The sequence below is a fragment of the Megalops cyprinoides genome, chromosome 18 (assembly GCF_013368585.1).
Source record: "Megalops cyprinoides isolate fMegCyp1 chromosome 18, fMegCyp1.pri, whole genome shotgun sequence".
Lineage (NCBI taxonomy): Eukaryota > Metazoa > Chordata > Actinopteri > Elopiformes > Megalopidae > Megalops > Megalops cyprinoides.
In genome coordinates this window covers 4,761,114-4,777,615 of record NC_050600.1, presented here as the reverse complement: position 1 = coordinate 4,777,615, position 16,502 = coordinate 4,761,114, and the positions used below count along the sequence as shown (strand labels likewise).

At 44.5% G+C, this 16,502-nt stretch overlaps 2 protein-coding genes across 2 annotated transcripts; one reads left to right on the top strand and one right to left on the bottom strand.

The window, feature by feature from the left end:
- Positions 1-692: 692 nt before the first annotated feature.
- Positions 693-5,252, bottom strand: ndufs8b (NADH:ubiquinone oxidoreductase core subunit S8b). The gene is made up of 7 exons (XM_036550900.1): positions 5,189-5,252; positions 3,437-3,496; positions 3,203-3,268; positions 2,972-3,061; positions 2,233-2,405; positions 1,631-1,759; positions 693-1,453 (listed from the first exon to the last, which is right to left on the bottom strand). Exons 2-7 carry the CDS (start codon positions 3,477-3,479, stop codon positions 1,322-1,324), a joined length of 633 nt encoding a protein of 210 aa, XP_036406793.1. The 5' UTR covers positions 3,480-3,496; positions 5,189-5,252; the 3' UTR covers positions 693-1,321.
- An 803-nt stretch (positions 5,253-6,055) lies between these two features.
- Positions 6,056-14,017, top strand: tbc1d10c (TBC1 domain family, member 10C; the record flags this gene model as incomplete). Its single annotated transcript, XM_036550886.1, has 10 exons — positions 6,056-6,130; positions 6,672-6,811; positions 7,804-7,903; positions 10,528-10,635; positions 11,520-11,626; positions 12,123-12,237; positions 12,364-12,429; positions 12,536-12,725; positions 13,238-13,395; positions 13,715-14,017. Coding segments are annotated over exons 2-10 (1,287 nt in total), but the record flags the coding sequence as incomplete, so codon positions are not given.
- Positions 14,018-16,502: the final 2,485 nt, after the last annotated feature.

Below are 16,502 nucleotides of genomic sequence, written 5' to 3'. Positions count from 1 at the left end.
ATTATTATAAATATAACACAAGGAAAGAGAACCCTCTTTCTAAAGCCATAAGTCTTGTTTTCTTCTGTACATAAGCAGTTGCTAATTACTGAATAAGCAGGACACAGTCCATTTTTAGGACTGCAGCCACACCACCCTGCAACTCTGCTGCATAACAGCTGATGCTACACAGGGATGGGTGTGGTTAGCACTTGGATGGGAACCCTTGCAGGAAAAAAAAAGATTGCTGGTGTGGTGGTGTTGGTGCCCATAACACAGAGTGGGCTGTTCTGCAATGTCCTGGCTGAACACCCAATCAAGCCTTTTCAGTCTGGCCTTCTAATAATCCTCCAATCACCACCTCCCTCTCCACCTGAGTTGGTGGCTGCTACATATTAGCGGTAGTTGAGGTGAGTCCCCCTTTCCCTGTAAAGGACTTTGAGAAACTTGAAAGGAGCTTATCATTTCAACAACTGTATGCAGACCATTACATAACAAACAAGAAACAAAAATCTACAAACAACAGTTTTTAAAGATAAGAGGTAAGAGTTGCATATGAATGTTGCAAAACAAAACAAAAAACCCTGGTAATCCAAATGCTGCAATCACACACATACAAAAGTAATTATAATACTTTAATAACCAAATTTGGTAAAGACAGTTAATAAATAAACACTCACAGTTCGTGAAAGATACGTGATTTGGCCGCAGGGCTGTTCACCAAAACAATGCCCAGCTTCATCTCAAGTCCCCTCAGTTTCAATTTACTCAACAGACCACCCCTGTCAACAGTCCTCATGAAATAATGACACAACAGACACCTTAAAAACTTAGGAACAGAAATGTATTTTTCATTCTTTTACATCTTAATTTAAATTTATACAATTCAGTACAATGTGTGTTTGTATGTATGTATGTGGGTTGGGTATGGACCTGTGTGTGTGCGTGTTTGAATGTTAGTGGCAGAAACTGCATGCAAAATGAAGTTGTACATCATTGACAATGACAGATCTGTTCAAACAAGAGAGAGTGCATGATGCTACAGTTGATTCAACCTGAAGGTGAAAATGGAATAAAGTCTGTCTTTATCAAAGTCAGTGGATCTGTCTTTGTTGAGCTTTGAAATGAGCTTTGTCACTGTACACATTTCAATCACTACGTTTGTGTCCCGAGAGTTGTGTTGGCTTGTGTGTTTAAACCTCTTGGCCAGACAGCAAACTTATTGTGTGAATTTGTCTGTCAGTGTTCCTGTCAGTCAATCAGATGTCAGTCAGACAGCATATCCACTTGTCATTTAGTGCACAGTACCAATGTCCGTCTGTCTGTCTGTCTACGTGTTAGCCTATCTATAAAGGTAGTCGGCCTGTATATTGGCACTGATCTCGGCCTCCCATTTGTCGCCATTGTTGAGCAGTTTCTCCTTGTTGTACAGCAGCTCCTCGTGGGTCTCGGTGGAGAACTCAAAGTTGGGACCCTGCAACGTAAGGAGGGAGAAACGGTGATGAAAATCCTGCACAGTGGTGTAAATAGAGCAGAAACAGGCCTGAGCCATATGAGTCTGATAGAGGACTTTGACAGCATGAAGGAAGAGGAAATGACAGACAGAGAGACAGGAAGTGACACGCAGGGAAGTGGAGGGGGGGGGGCGTACCTCCACAATGGCGTCCACAGGGCAAGCCTCCTGACAGAAGCCGCAGTAGATGCATTTGGTCATGTCGATGTCGTAGCGCGTCGTTCGCCTGCTGCCATCAGCGCGGGGCTCCGCCTCGATTGTGATGGCCTGGGAAGGACAGGACTGAGGTGAGCAGTACTGTATGTACAATAGGGTGAGGTACAGAGGCAGACAATCATATACCTGGAGTGGTGAGATATGTCTCTGTGTCAATGACTGGTCCAAGTACATAAACCCAGACCCAAAACCAGCAAAGAGGGGTAATATATAATATGCAGGCTGGGACAGAGGACAGTAAAAAAAACTGTATGTTACAAAAGCATGTTGCATCATTAGGACAGCGTTACAGTGTGTAATGGCAGTAGTGGAATCATTCAAATGTGAGCCATGTGTGTCATTTATGGGTTTAACTTTCAATAATTAAAAAAAATACACAAAAACCCTGCTGAAAACAAACTATGACTCTCATTTTCAATCTCACTGAACAGAAGTAAGTAATTCATACTTAAGTAGTACATCATAGCACAGTGCAGGTGTTTAATTCACACCTGAGAGGGGGTGGCGTTACACAGTGCAGGTACCTGGGCTGGGCAGATGGCCTCACAAAGCTTGCAGGCGATGCAGCGCTCCTCACCGGAGGGGTACCTACGCAGGGCGTGTTCACCACGGAAACGGGGTGACAGTGGGCCCTTCTCAAATGGGTAGTTAATGGTAGCTGGCTCCCGAAACAAGTAGCTCATGGTCATCCCCAAACCTGGATGAGCAGTGGCAGGAGAATCAGATGGAGGCAGAAAGTGCTGGATTACATGAAAAGCTCACCATTCTCCTACATCAATCAATCCTTTTGTGCAAATCGTAACATCGTCTATGAATTACTTTGAATCATTTTGTGGGGTTGGTATAACTTTGTCAGTTCAAATTTGTTAGTTTAAGAACACCAGCTGCCATGCTTTCACCTGAAAGTGAGAAAAAGGCTGAGGAATGAGGATTTTGTAGCATTATCCATCTGAGGACCCATGGTACGAAAAATCTACTGTTGTGCAAAAGTCTTACAACCACCCAGGAGATAGAACACATGGAAGTATATAAGGTTTTATATGGATATGAGGAACATAAACATCAGAACATAAAAATGTCAAATACAAAAGATTTTTGTACAGTGGATTGTCTACAAAAGAACCATCAAAAGGAGGGAATGACCGACACAATGCCATTTGATGAGCATTATACCAGTGTACCGTGACATGTTCACACGTGCTACGCTGAATGTGGTTAGGGTCAGTAGGCCAGAGGGTTGACGGACAAGCAAGCTGCTCTCACCTCTAAAAAGTTCAGTCCACAGCAAAGTCTGTGCTGCTCGGTCTGTGATGGACTTTAAGTCTGTGGGCACCTCCTGGGCATTCACATATTCTACAGAGAGAGAGAAAGAGAGGAAGAGATAGAATTACACACAGCATGGCACACATAATCTCACACCACACAGAGGCAACTTTCACTCTCTTGTACACAAACAGAGGCACATATATACACGCAAAACGGTGCGATGCTTACTGTATCCCTCTCTCCGCACCGACAAACTGAGGGGACGAACCAGGCCGGAGCAGGCAGCAAGAGCACCTGGAGTCAAACAGCACGAGGTGAGAAACTCTGCGGGCGCCATGACAACGGTGTGGCAGTCAAACAGTTCCGTGAGAAACAGTGAATTGAGTACATAAAGTACCCGCATAACGTTATAAAAACCCGGAAACAATGACATAAGATAAGACTGACGATCTGCGGTCTTACCTGGCCTGGGCGCACCGTAAAGCACACGCAGCACGGCCGCCATCACGCCAAACACACACGCTGACACAGAGAGACAGCGACAGGTTAGACACACTCCAGGCAGCGAGGGGTCAATCAGGGGAATTAACGACACCTAGTGAGAGCACACCGACTGGGGGCCCTGTAAGTTGCACAGATCAAGTTGCACGTTGTTAAACTGTTAAGTGGTGTACTAATTAACCTAAATACTTCCCTTAACGCTAGCACAAAAAAACTACTTAAAACTTTGTGGACAGACAACACTTGCAAGCACCCACAAATTATGAAACATTATAGTCCTTGCATTATGAACAAAAGCACACCAGAGACTGTAATGCAAGAGGGAAAACTTTGGTTGGGTCAACCTGTTTGAAATCAACAAACCTCACGAAATGCAATGAACGATGCTGCGAAAATGTTTCAAGACATAAATGTGGTATTCTGCCTCAGGTTGTAACCTCACAGTCAAAACGTGCATGCTACTGCTCACAGAAATCTGTTAAGTTGATTTCACACAGAATACCCTCACTAAATACAACAGTGCACTTAACTGCCTTTAAAAAAATGACGGGATCAAAGCTTGTGGCCTTGTTCCTTTCGAGCTTAGTCACTACTGGGTTGTGAATGGTTTGAGGAGTTCATTTACCTGCTGTATGAGAACAATAAATTCATTAGGCTACTGCTTACTGCATGAGGTGCATGTGACCCTTAATACTGACATTACAAGGGGACATGCAAAATCCTTGTAACTAGCACACAGCTCACTGTGCTGACGGACTAGCCCTACTTTTGCCAGGAATTTATAAGAAGTTTTTGTGCGAGAAACACACTATGGATAAAAGGTGTGTTTTAGAGGGTTCGTGGCTTATTTATGGCCCTCGCCTGGATTTAATCAACGTGGTCTTCCTGACTTCCTGTTTTGGTTATGGTGCACAAACAGTCTTTAAAGACATGTCCCCCAGAGATGGGAGTTACGTCACTGGACTTAATACTTAATACTTAATACGTACGTCCCATTACAGAAGCAACAATGTTTAAAGGTTTTAAAATGTGTCAAGTAAACCAGAACAGGCCAATGAACTAGGTGCCGCTAGTAAAGCCAGCCAGTACAGGTATCCATCACTCCATTCTGGCTAGGTAACTAGACTACTTACTGACCACCGGTAGTCCTGATTACTGAGTACTGATTGTCTTGGCTTGCACCGGTGCACGGGCGCAGTATACCCTACAGGAGTTAGTCTTCAGCTCACAAATCAATCCATAGCTTGATAACTAGTCATATGCGCTACCGCACTTATGTGACCTAGGCAGCCCAGTTAGCTACAGTAGCTAGCTTGCTACCAGGTTCTACAAATCAAGTCTTTTCGCGTTTTCCATTCCATTGCTTTCAAATTCATACTTTTGTTTAAACTTCTTAAAATCAATGTTGGGCAGTTACCTAACAAGCTATAAAGGTTACATACATTTAACCTATATAACTACAAAATTCTTTAAAGAAATACAGCTAACGTAGACCGCCTGGTTAGTAACTAGCTAGCTAGCTTCAAGGTCTTTCAATGACTGTCATGGACAGTTAGCTAGCAGGCTGGCTAGCCGGCTGTCTAGCTAGCAAAATCATTTCCTTCACATGAAATGACAGACATATCACAGTGACCATTACACGCGCCAGATTTTTTTATGAGTGCAAATTAAACACCTGAATAATTTCAGGTCAGCAAAAATCAAAACACTCACCAAAGTGCCGCTATTTGGCCTTCTTAACCAGAACAGCTGAACATAAGGGAAATTAGTGTAGGGGGTACAGGAAGTATAAGTACAGGACTGAAAGCTTAATGGATTGACAACGTAGCCATTTTGAATGTGGCAAAGCAACGGTGGTCGGTGAGATGTCATGCCATTTCTTCATTTTGTTTTCTCTTTAGCCATATTATTGGATTTGGTTACTTTTTACTGGGTTTGTAATTCATCCACTAGTGAGGCCACCCTCCATAACATGTACAATAGTTCTGAATGTGTACAAAATGTAAAATCCTGATCTTGGGCACACGGCCTGAAAAACATGTAACTCCGTATTCTACTGCATATTAGCATTATTATGAAAATGGACATGACACATTATACATTTAAATCTCTTTTTGATGTATAAATCTGAAACTCTTCAGGATGGAGCCTGGTCCTCTATGGACCAATCAAAAGAGAACTGTAGACCAAGGGTCGACAGAATGATGATGACGCTGAAAGTGATGGTTGAGAAAAGACGGTTGAATATTCCTTAAAAATGTGATTTATATGCGTTTATGTGCCCTTGTTTTCAGTCTGACACTATTTCCTGCCATTACCTCTCTTGTTCTGTGTGATGTTTCCAATCATTCAGTCCATATTTCCCCTTACTTTCCCTCTTTTTAAAAGCATCTTAGTCTTGAGAAGCAGAGCTGCACAAGAAACTTCACACATACATATATATCTTCTAACACTGGCATAATCTATCTCTCCCACACACAGAGACACAGTCACACATGCACAAGTGCATGCAAAGAAATCACTCCCCCTCTCTCTCCCCTTGGCGGAAGTCTCTCTCGTTCTCTCTGTGCAACGCTGTCTGTCATTTCTTCGGCAGACTTGTCTCTCCAGCAAACATCTGATTAAATGAACTGACTGAAGGAGCTACAGCTTGAGGTATTTTATTTTACAATGACACTTAGTTCTACCTTTTATTCTTCTCTCAGAATAACAGTATACTGAATATTAATATTTGTACTAAGGTACGTTTGAAGGTAGGCAAGTCAAGTGAAAACGAATTGTCTTAAACGAAACCCTCGACTCACCCACTTACAAGGAAACAAAAAATGTGTTGATGTACCTAGACTGTGACCATTCTCCATATTAAAATGTCAGAAGGGGGGGTGGGAGCTGTTGTTTGTAATTGGTGATTACACGGTGATATAATGATTTTTATCCCAGTTTCTGACAGTGAGTCCAAGAACCGATGTGATGTTGCATTCTTCTCCTACATGCAAGCAGAGCATCCGGTTTTCTGTGGTACTTTTGTGGCAAAACCCAGCAGCAGAAAGGTGGCAGTAAATACAGAGACTGTTACAGGACTTGTTGTTTTAACACAGAATGCAGGCATAAGGAACTCAGGAACTCAAAGGGGCTTTTGTGAAGGCGGTAACAGTTAGTGATACTCCAGCACTCTTGGTTTTCTCTTTACATAAAGATGGAGTCCGGGTCGACCCACTTGGACCAAAACGGAGAAGACAGTTCTGGTTCTGATAATGTGTCCCTGCTCAGCGCCGGGGTGCCAGCCACAGAGACAGACCGATTTGGGTTCATTCTTGGCACTGGGTCGACTGTCGGGTGAGTATCCAAGAAAAGTGTGGTCTAAGGTGTTAATGTTGTTCAGACTCACCAGCACCAGGCACTCTGTTCAAGAGTCAACTCTATAACTCCCTCTCACTCAACATCCTGACATGTTGTCATGGAAACGCTTGCACCGCCAGAGTGCGGTTTTCCTGTTTCCTGTTTTCAGTGTGATGAAAGTAAAGCATGTTGCAACCTGATTTCTCATATCACTGTTGCTTTTGTATGTTAACAATTTTCAGCTTCATTCAGTGTTTGAGATGGAACCTGAATGCAGTAGACAGGCAGATTTCAATTGACTTGCATTGTGGAAAAAAAGACTAGCAAATATGGAAGTGCCTTGAAATTAATTCCTCTATAAGGCAAACTGTTCTTTAATACACTGAGAAAAGTGCTGTTTTAGATGATTCTTGTCCAAATTAGGCATTTTGTCAGCTTTCATGCATTGCTTTTGATTAAAAACTCAATCAGATTCATGTCCATATTGTCAGGATTATTTCACACACCTCTGAAAATACACCAGAATAAAAATTAATTTAATGTAATTAAAAAATTAATCTCATGGAATAATCTCATAGCAGGTCTCAGTAACATTTTTGAGTGTTATGCTTTGTCATCATTTCCACACGGCAGAAAAATTATATAATACACAGACGTGGTTGTTGGTCTGTTTTTATTATGATGGATACCGTTATGTAGATCTGGCACCAAAATGTTGATATTCAGCCCTGAATTTGGTCTTGGTGTGAATGTATAATAATTAGATAGTAAATTGGGAATACAGCCTCTGCCCACAGTCAATAAAATGATTTCCTACAGTGTATTATGAACCATCCTGTTGCTAAACTCACATATACTCGCATGAATACAAAAATCTCATGCTACATCAAAAGGAAGTACAGTAAATAATATGCATCGTGTGTACTTTGCTCTTTTTAATAAAATGCTAATGACACCATACCTATGGGTTGTTGAATTGACTGCACTAGGAATGAAGGCCCGCCTCCAGAGGTGGTCAGACAAAGGGAGACAAAGTGGCTAAACATCATCAGCCAATGGGATCGCATCATACTGAAGAAGACCAACAAGGTGAGTACTAGTTGGACTGAACAATGCATGTTCTATTGTTCTGTGTTATCATTCTGTGTGTTGTTGATACAGCAGGTTGTTATAGTTATATTCTGGTTGTTCCGGGGTGCTGTCCGTTCATAAGAATTGCTAACAAATGATTCTAGAAGATATCAAGCGTTAATCTCACTCCCATTGTTTGATTAATGGTGTGTAAAGCGTAAAATTTTGGACAGCTCAGAAAAATAGTCATGGTTAATAATGTGTAATGTTAACAAGGGAGCAGAGTTCATTTTGGAAGAAAACACAAATTCTTCTATTAAAGAGGTTTTAGGGGAGTCAGTGCCAGCTAGAGAGATGTGGACAAACTGATAAATAAAATATTTGCAATTTAGCAATCATAAGTGTGTGATTGACCATATCAAAAGCGTTCCTGAAAACTATGAATATGGCCCTTGTGATCATCCCATTCCAATCTGTTCCATGAGAATATTTCAGCTTTTCTGTGTTTGTTATTCATATTGATTCCCCAATTATGGTGTGACACAGCCATTTTGGGTTTACAGTGGTACTCAAACATGTATACAGAGATGAATATTCCTGTAGGTGAGTTGAACATTTGTCTGAAATATTTCTGAATATTTGTAAATTGGGATGTGGAGCAATTCTTTTTATTAGTATTTCCTTTTGTTTTTATTTAGCCAAGAGAGAAAGGATTTTGTACTTGAAGCTTAATGTTTTTTAAATATTTGTTATCACCTGTGTTGCTGTTTTTTGGAACACATATATATATGGTTTGGATTTTTTTGGATAATCTCATCTACCACATCGATTTGCCTAAATTCATTGGTTAATTCTTGCATTTTAGATGTAGCATTGTATGTCGTAGGGTTGTGTGACCATATATATGTGGTCCTTTAGTGATATCGGTGATCATTAGTATTGGAATCAGTTTGATCATCTTTGAATGTATTATATTTAGGGTGTTGGCTGGTGATTATTAGCCTGCTGTAGTACTACATCAGTGTTACAGTTTCTGGTTGGCTTGATGACCAGCAGATATGACCCAAATGTTGCTGCAATGGTGTTTAGTAATTTTGTAGCCTGTTCTTCCCAGTTTAAATAAAAAACCCCAGATTTAAATATTTCTTTGTTTTAACTAATGGCAATGAAATGGAAAGCTGTTTTATGTAGCCTATGTTAGGGCTGAATGTTAGGTTTGTAAGAGGCTCTTATAGTAAATGCATGTTGTATTCTAAGATTAAGAGTGAGGGCAGAAGTATCAGAAATTCCATCAATACAAAAAAATGTTCAGAGGAGGTTTTGTGGTATATAAACAGCAGTTTCACCATGACCTTTGCTTCTGCGATATGCTACAATCTTCAACAGTAAGAAATGATTCTGGTAAAAACAGGCTAGAGCCAAGGTCAGGTCATTATGAGCATGTCAAGGAGAAAATCAGTTTAATTTGATTTAATTACCCTCTTAAATTATTTAATTGTTACATATAGATACTGTAGATGGTTCCTTCTTTGGCATTTTCAAATCTACAGCGGCGGTGTGATTAATTTCATTACTTGTAGGTTTTGCAGTGCAAAGGCACAAGGAATCTGTGGACTCAGCTGTTTTATGAGTATCAGTCTAGTTAAGGGTTAAGTGGGCTGTGCAGGGGTGTAAAGGGTCACAGGAAAATGTTATGGTATTTTTTTGTTCTGAGGGTCTTGCACCACATCTTTAAAAGGAAACATGATGCTACTAATTTTCTGCCTTTGGTGCGTTGTTATTAGGAGTTTACGGTATGGTGAGATAATATGGCAAAATATGGCAATATGGCAAAATACAAAGCTGCATAAACACACTGACACCAGGTTCTGTAGATCAATGCTGTGTGCATAGAGCCAAAATGGACTTTGGCAGATAGTAAACTGTAGGAGGTCCAGGGTTAAACTCAATAAACAGGAGATACACCTTTTGCAAAGGAGAGAGGGCTGTTGGTCTGAACTACAACAGCATGCAGCTACAGCCACAGACTGTGTTGGCAGTAACACCGGATAAAAACATCTGCTAAATGACAATAATGTAAAGTAGTGACACTGATGTGAGTGTGGATTTAAAGTGGCTGGAGTTAATATGGACTAATGAAGTGCCTCGTGTGTCCCTGAATTCTAATACACATTAATGGTCCGGGTTTTGATTGGGATTTGACTTTAGGTTCATGGTGGAGGTTAGGGGTGTGGTTATTGGATGAACATGTAACTACATAACCTGTATTTGTACTGTGCATTTGTTACTGTGTAGTTAAATAAATTTTATACAAACACAGTATGTATAGTATGCATATTGCCCTGACAAAGGTACATAAACATCATTAAATGTGACCAAATGTGATTATAGTGTTTACAAGTGATTATATTGTTTATAAGTGTTTACGGGGCAGTAGCATGGTCTAGTGGTTACCAGCTGGGCTGGTAACTGAAAGGTTACAATTGCCTCAGTAAATATCCAGCTGTAGAAACAGATAAAACTGTAACCTATGCAAGTCGCTCTGGATGCTTTGGCGTCTGCTAAATGACAATAATGTAACATAATAATGACACTAATAAAGTTTCACATTCAAATCCGGACCATCTAATGCTCTCGCTCAGGTGAAAGATCAGTGTCGGAAGGGTATCCCCGCATCACTCAGGGCAAGGTGCTGGCCACTGCTCTGCTGTGCCACAGAGAGAATGAAGCAAAACAAGACACTGTACCAGGTGAGAGACCATTTTCTGCTAACAGTGTTACTCATTGCACAAGATGTTTCCTTTACCCACACAAATCACTTAATTATTGACGTGATTTGAAACATTTTAACACCCTCTGTGTGAGAACAATCAGTAATTTAAAGCAGACAACCATAAACCTGCTGGTGTTAATTCTGCATTTTAAGGGCCTACATGTATGGTTTGAAAACATTTTGTAACTGTATTTCCACTGTATTTCAAACTAAGTGTGACTCATTTTGGAAAACAGTTAAACAGACAGGAAAGCAAAGCAAACTGCTCACAGGATTTCCATTTTGGTTGTTTGTACACCACTTTGGTCAGGAAGCAACAAAACAATCAGTGTTAAATCGCAATATTGACAGCATTAATCCAGAACAAATCTGAACATACCAGAATTACGAAAAAATTATTCGAAAACAGTTCCATACTTTTAACCAGAACATTTATTACATGCGCAATACCTGCTCACTATCTGGTTACTAACTACTCAAAATCACAAAAAAATTAATCACACTTACTGGGTAGCAATGTAATCTCAGAGTATTTCAAACAGCAGTGTGATTTCCTCCACACGTTGCTGGTTTGGTCCTCAGACGAAGCACTGCTGTTGGGCTCTTGTACATTTGCATGAACGGTATCATGCAAACATCCAGCAGTATAAACGGATAATATGCCTGCTCTAGATATAAGCACTTGCCAAGCAAAATAAAAAAGAGATATGCAAAGTATATGAGCTCAGAAATGATAAAAAATGGGACCTTAAAGTATTGTGTGGTCCCTGTGGGACATCTGCCTTTTTGGGATCAGTACTGGCCAATGCTGCAGGCTCTGCTATGTTGCTAATGTTCTCGCCTCCCTGGCCTCTCTCTCAGAGTCTGGACTCTGCCCCTGGGCTGCAGAGCTGGGTTGATGTGATTGAGAGAGACATTGACAGGCAGTTCCCTTTCCACGAGATGTTCCTCTCCAGGGATGGCCACGGGTACGGAACTCTTCTTCCCAAACCCTTGTGTGTGACATCACAAACACACGGAAGTGATGTCACAGATTTGTCAGCAAGTAGACTCTTTCCTCCATTCCTCTGGCCTTGTTGACCACAGCAGTATTTTTTGGCTATGTATGACCACATTGGGCAGCAGAGCAAAAAACATTAGGACTGGAATGGCTTCTTCTAATCTCTCAGATTAGGAATATCTTTTTTGACTGTTTCCTAATTGTTTCGTGGTCTAGCAGTGCAAGCCCAAGGTGTTTAAACCGCTGCTAGTAGCCCAACAAGTCAGAGTATTGTGGTGGTTAGCCATTTTATTGTTGTTCCATAAATGGAAGAATGTTTTCTTTATAGTTAGCTGTGTCGCAATTCTTTGGAGCAATTCTTCTGTTTTGACCAGGCCTAATGGATGGATGCTCTTTACAACCAAATAATTATTTATCAGCACGAAGTCATCACCCCTCAGACATTGTCTGTTTTGGTTGGACAGGCAACGCGGGCTCTTTCGGGTCCTGAAGGCGTACACGCAGTTCAGGCCGGACGAGGGCTACTGTCAGGGCCAAGGCCCGGTAGCCGCGGTGCTTCTGATGAACATGCCCGCTGAGGTACTGCTCCGCACTGCGTGGGCGTGTCGGCTCGTCACACATCTGACGCCTGCTGCAACGAAAGTTGAGAGAACGCCACCTGCTGCAATGTGCTCATCTCTCTCCCCATCTCTCTCTCTCCCCCAGGAGGCATTCTGGTGTCTGGTGCAGATCAGTGAGCAATACCTCCCTGGATACTACAGCCCCCTGTTGGTAAGGTCACCTTACTACATGCGCTCACACAATTGCTGCCGATGGTCATCGCAGCTATTCGATTTTTATGGTGTGAACTGAACTCGCCCCCCCCCTCCAAACACAGGAAGGCGTGCTGTTTGATGCGGGCGTGCTCAGTGGGGTCCTGCGCAGGGCGTGTCCCGCCGCCCACAAACACCTGCAGAAACATGGGGTTGAGCCGCTCATGTTCGCCACTGATTGGCTGATGTGTCTCTATACCCGACACCTGCCCTTCAACACCCTGCTCCGGGTGTGGGACCTGTTCTTCTGCTACGGTCAGTCCATTCTTTCATCCCTCCATCTCTCTGTCTGTCCCTCAGCTTTATTCCATTCTAGGACCTCTCCTCCTGCCAATTCACTTTCATGTTCATCTCTCCACTTTCATGTTCATCTCTCCACACTCCTAAATTCCCTGCCCAGCCCTGGGTCAGACTCCTAGCCCTGTTTGTGTAACCCTGTAACTGCAACCAGCTCAGAGTAGTGCTTTAGGATCAAGCCTCGGAAACACAGCAATAACAGATAATGCCTACTGATAATATGCTCCTCCCCAGTATCTGTAAAATAAGAAACATAAATGAGATTATAGGTGCTGTGATGATGACGTGGTAACGAGCAAGGTGGTTTTATTGCCACTGCTGTTGCGCTTTTTCCCGAGGAGTTTAACCCAATGTGCCTCAGTAAATATCCAGCTGAATATATCGATGAAGTTACGTAAGTCACTCTGGGTAAGTGCGTCTGCCAGGTACGAACAGCACAGTGTGACGTGAGCCCCCTCTCTCTGGGCCAGGTGTGCGGGTGCTGTTCCAGGTGGCGGTGGTTCTGGTGCGCAGGACTCTGGGAAGGCCGGAGCAGAGGGAGGAGTGTGAGGGGCAGATGGAGACCCTGGAGAAGCTGAGGGGGGTGAAGGCCCGGATTCTGCAGGAGGACGACGCCTTCATTGAGGAAGTGAGAGGCTGGGCCCCACCCGCACGCTCGGCGGCTTTGCTTCTTACGAAGAGCATCTGCACATTTCACATCCCCATTACCTCTACCTCCTAATGTTTAACTGCTTTTGTGCTTTGGCAGCAGGCTTTCACTGCTGGGACGACTGTTGTACGCTGTGTCTTTGTGAGCAGAAGTTCCACAACTTTTTTCTTTTTTGCGATACTGATGAAAACCTTAATTCCTCCTCACAAGCTGGTGTGCTGCATGGCTTTGTCTTCTGTGTGGGGTAATGGAGGGCTGGTAACCTCTCTCTCTCTCTCTTTGTTTTCTGTTCCTCTAGGTGTGTTCAGTTCCGCTCTCGGGAAAGGACCTAGAGCGAGAGACAGAGAAAGAACTGCAGAGGTGGCGGAAAGAGCGGCCGGCCTCGACCTTCGACCCTCGACATCGCTGCCATGGATACAGGGCAGCCTGGAGGAAGGAGCGGGAGAGAGAGGAGGCGCAGCAGAAAGTGGAGAGGGAGAAGGGGAACCTGTCCGTCCCTCTGCTACGGTCACCCTCCTCCCTCTCCCCCTCGCTCCTCCGAAAGAAGTTGAGGCGAGAAAGCAGAACGGAAATGGGAGAGAAGGAGGGAGGAGGAGGAAGAGGAGGAGAGAGAGAGCGAGAGAAAGGTGCAGGAGGGGTAAGGTCCAGGGAGAGGTGCAGAGAGGCAGAGAAGGGGCGAGAGAGGGTAGCAGCAGAGGTGGAGGCGGAAAAGTCTGACAGAGGGAGCCGCAAGGAGGGATGTGAGGGAGACGACAGAAAACAGCAGGCACAGACTTTAACAGGCCACGCGGAACCTCTACAAGGACAAAGAGGACCCTCAGAGCACAACAACACAGCAGCCACAGGGCATTCACACGGTGAAACACTCAACAGCCATGGAAAGACGAGCACAGAGCCGACGCAGGGCAGACCAGGCAGATCTGCAGAAAAAGACAGTACTCCAGATGAACTGACACAAAGCAACGCGGTAAAACACAGCACGGAAAAACATGACGTTTCCACGGAGACAGGCTCAGGCTGCCCCAGTGAGATGACAGATTTTGGCAGCGCGAGCCAACCACACAGAGACTCTACACAGAGACACGGTGAACCACCAGAACCCACATGTGAAAACTGCCACAGTCAGTTCAGTGCAGAGCGCAGCCAGTCTGAATCTCATCATATATCAGAGGAAGCCGATGACGTTACGGTAGCGCAGAGCAGTATGCCTCAGGACCATCACAGGCATGCTCAAATGATCACAGAGGAGGTAACATTAATGAATGCAATTCAGACTGAAGGCAGAGAAATCAATGATCAACCTGCCATGAAACAGATGCCCAAAGAATGCAGTGAAATGCAGACAGAGTGCACCCAACATACCACACACGAACAGGGTCCAACAGTGGATCCAGACCCATGTTCCCAAGGTCAGAGTACAACACATGAGAACCAGGGAGGAAAGGAGACAGAGGGTCATGTCCACATTCTGGAGGACATCCCTGAGGGGGACACCTCTGAAGAGGACATCTGTGGGGGGGTCACTAATGAGGAGGCTACAGAAACACCAGCTGGAATCAAAGAGGTGTCACCGGAACCGACTGAAGTGACATTCACACATGCCAAGGAGGACAAGACCACTGAGACCACATCGAATCAGCATCAAGATTTTGAAGAGTTGCAGGAATCCAAACAAGCCGGGCCTTCTAGCTTGGGTGGGATGGAGTCCTCAAACCAAATACCCCTGAATCAGGGGGAGACTACAGAAGATGCCCCCCAAATTGAGCCAAATTCCAGTGAATGTTCTGTGAGTGAAATGTTGGGGCATTCAGCAAGTAACAGTGGAATAGCAGAGCAATCCACAGACTCCAGTTGCCAGCAGGATGGAACACTGGAGCAGCACGCGGAACATTCCGGTGACCTCACAAAGACTGGAGTTCCACAGACCGCGCTCCCAGCCAATCACAGCCCACCAGGAGAAGCTACAGACTGCCATACAACTCAGGGTGGGTTGTCAGGTGAAATCCAGGGTGAAAGGTCACAGGAGGCCCAAGAACCTGCATCACATGAAGAGGTATTGGAAACACCGCATCCACCTGGCCCCTCACTTTCAACTGAGAGTCACACAGTGGAGCAAGCTCCTGAGAGTGAAGAGACACACCAGGAGGAAGCATCCTCCTGCCTCCTGCCACAAGAAGGAGCTTCAGATGAAGGCCAAGATAAGGGTGCGCAGGCAGCGAATGCACCTGCCGAAACAGTGCAGATACAAGAAGCAGTCGAATCAGAACTCACAGGCATATCTGTAGATCACAACAGAGAGGAAACTCCAGAGCAGACATCCACAGAGAGTCCCTCAGATCATGGTCAGTCACAAGCAAGTCCGGTCTGTCCGCCTCATGCAGACAGTGAAAGCACAGACGCTCACCTGAGTCCCTGTCCTGAGTCAGAAACCAAGGTCTCAGAGCCACCTCCCCCAGAACAGGACAGCCCGTCAGAGGGGGTACCCCCAGCCAGTGCAACCGATCAGGGTGGACAAGGAGAATCTCATCCCTCTATCCAAATACAGCAAAGTGCAGTAGCAACATCAGCATCCACTGAGGCCACCTCCACTTCAGAGGCTAGCCCAGTTCAGTCACCCGACAGTCCGGAGACGACCCATTCCAACGAGGGCGAAAACCTGAAGGGAGACACCAAAATGAAGCCAGATGCCTCAGAAGCATCACAGCGCAGCTTCCCTACTCAGACCACGGAGACGACGGACGAGGGGGGTGACAAAGAGGGACAAAACGATAGAACAGAATCGCAGGAGGGAGAGAGTAAGGAGACCACGAGCCAGCCTGTTTCTGTCTCACAGGACACCTCCCATGGAGAGCCTGCGTCACAAGGGGGCAACCTTGTCTCACGGGACAAGGGTGAACCGGGCCAGACGCCCATCCCCGCGGATACGCACCACGACGCAGTGTCAGGAGGGCCAGCAGAGAAGGCCAACAGGGAGCCTCCCACGAAATCCACCCCTCAGGAAACGCAGCCAAGCACCAGAGGGGAGTTCAAGATACGCAAGACCTCTAGCAGCAGGACGTCCCACCCGAGGAGGCTCTCTGAGGACA

Coding starts and splice junctions, on each gene's coding strand:
- ndufs8b (XM_036550900.1), bottom strand. CDS start 3,479: ATGGCGGCCGTGCTGCGTGTGCTTTACGGTGCGCCCAGGCCAG. Junction 2,406..2,971: donor GTGGACTGAACTTTTTAGAG/GTGAGAGCAGCT, acceptor CTGCTCATCCAG/GTTTGGGGATGACCATGAGC. Junction 1,454..1,630: donor CTGTGGACGCCATTGTGGAG/GTACGCCCCCCC, acceptor CTTACGTTGCAG/GGTCCCAACTTTGAGTTCTC.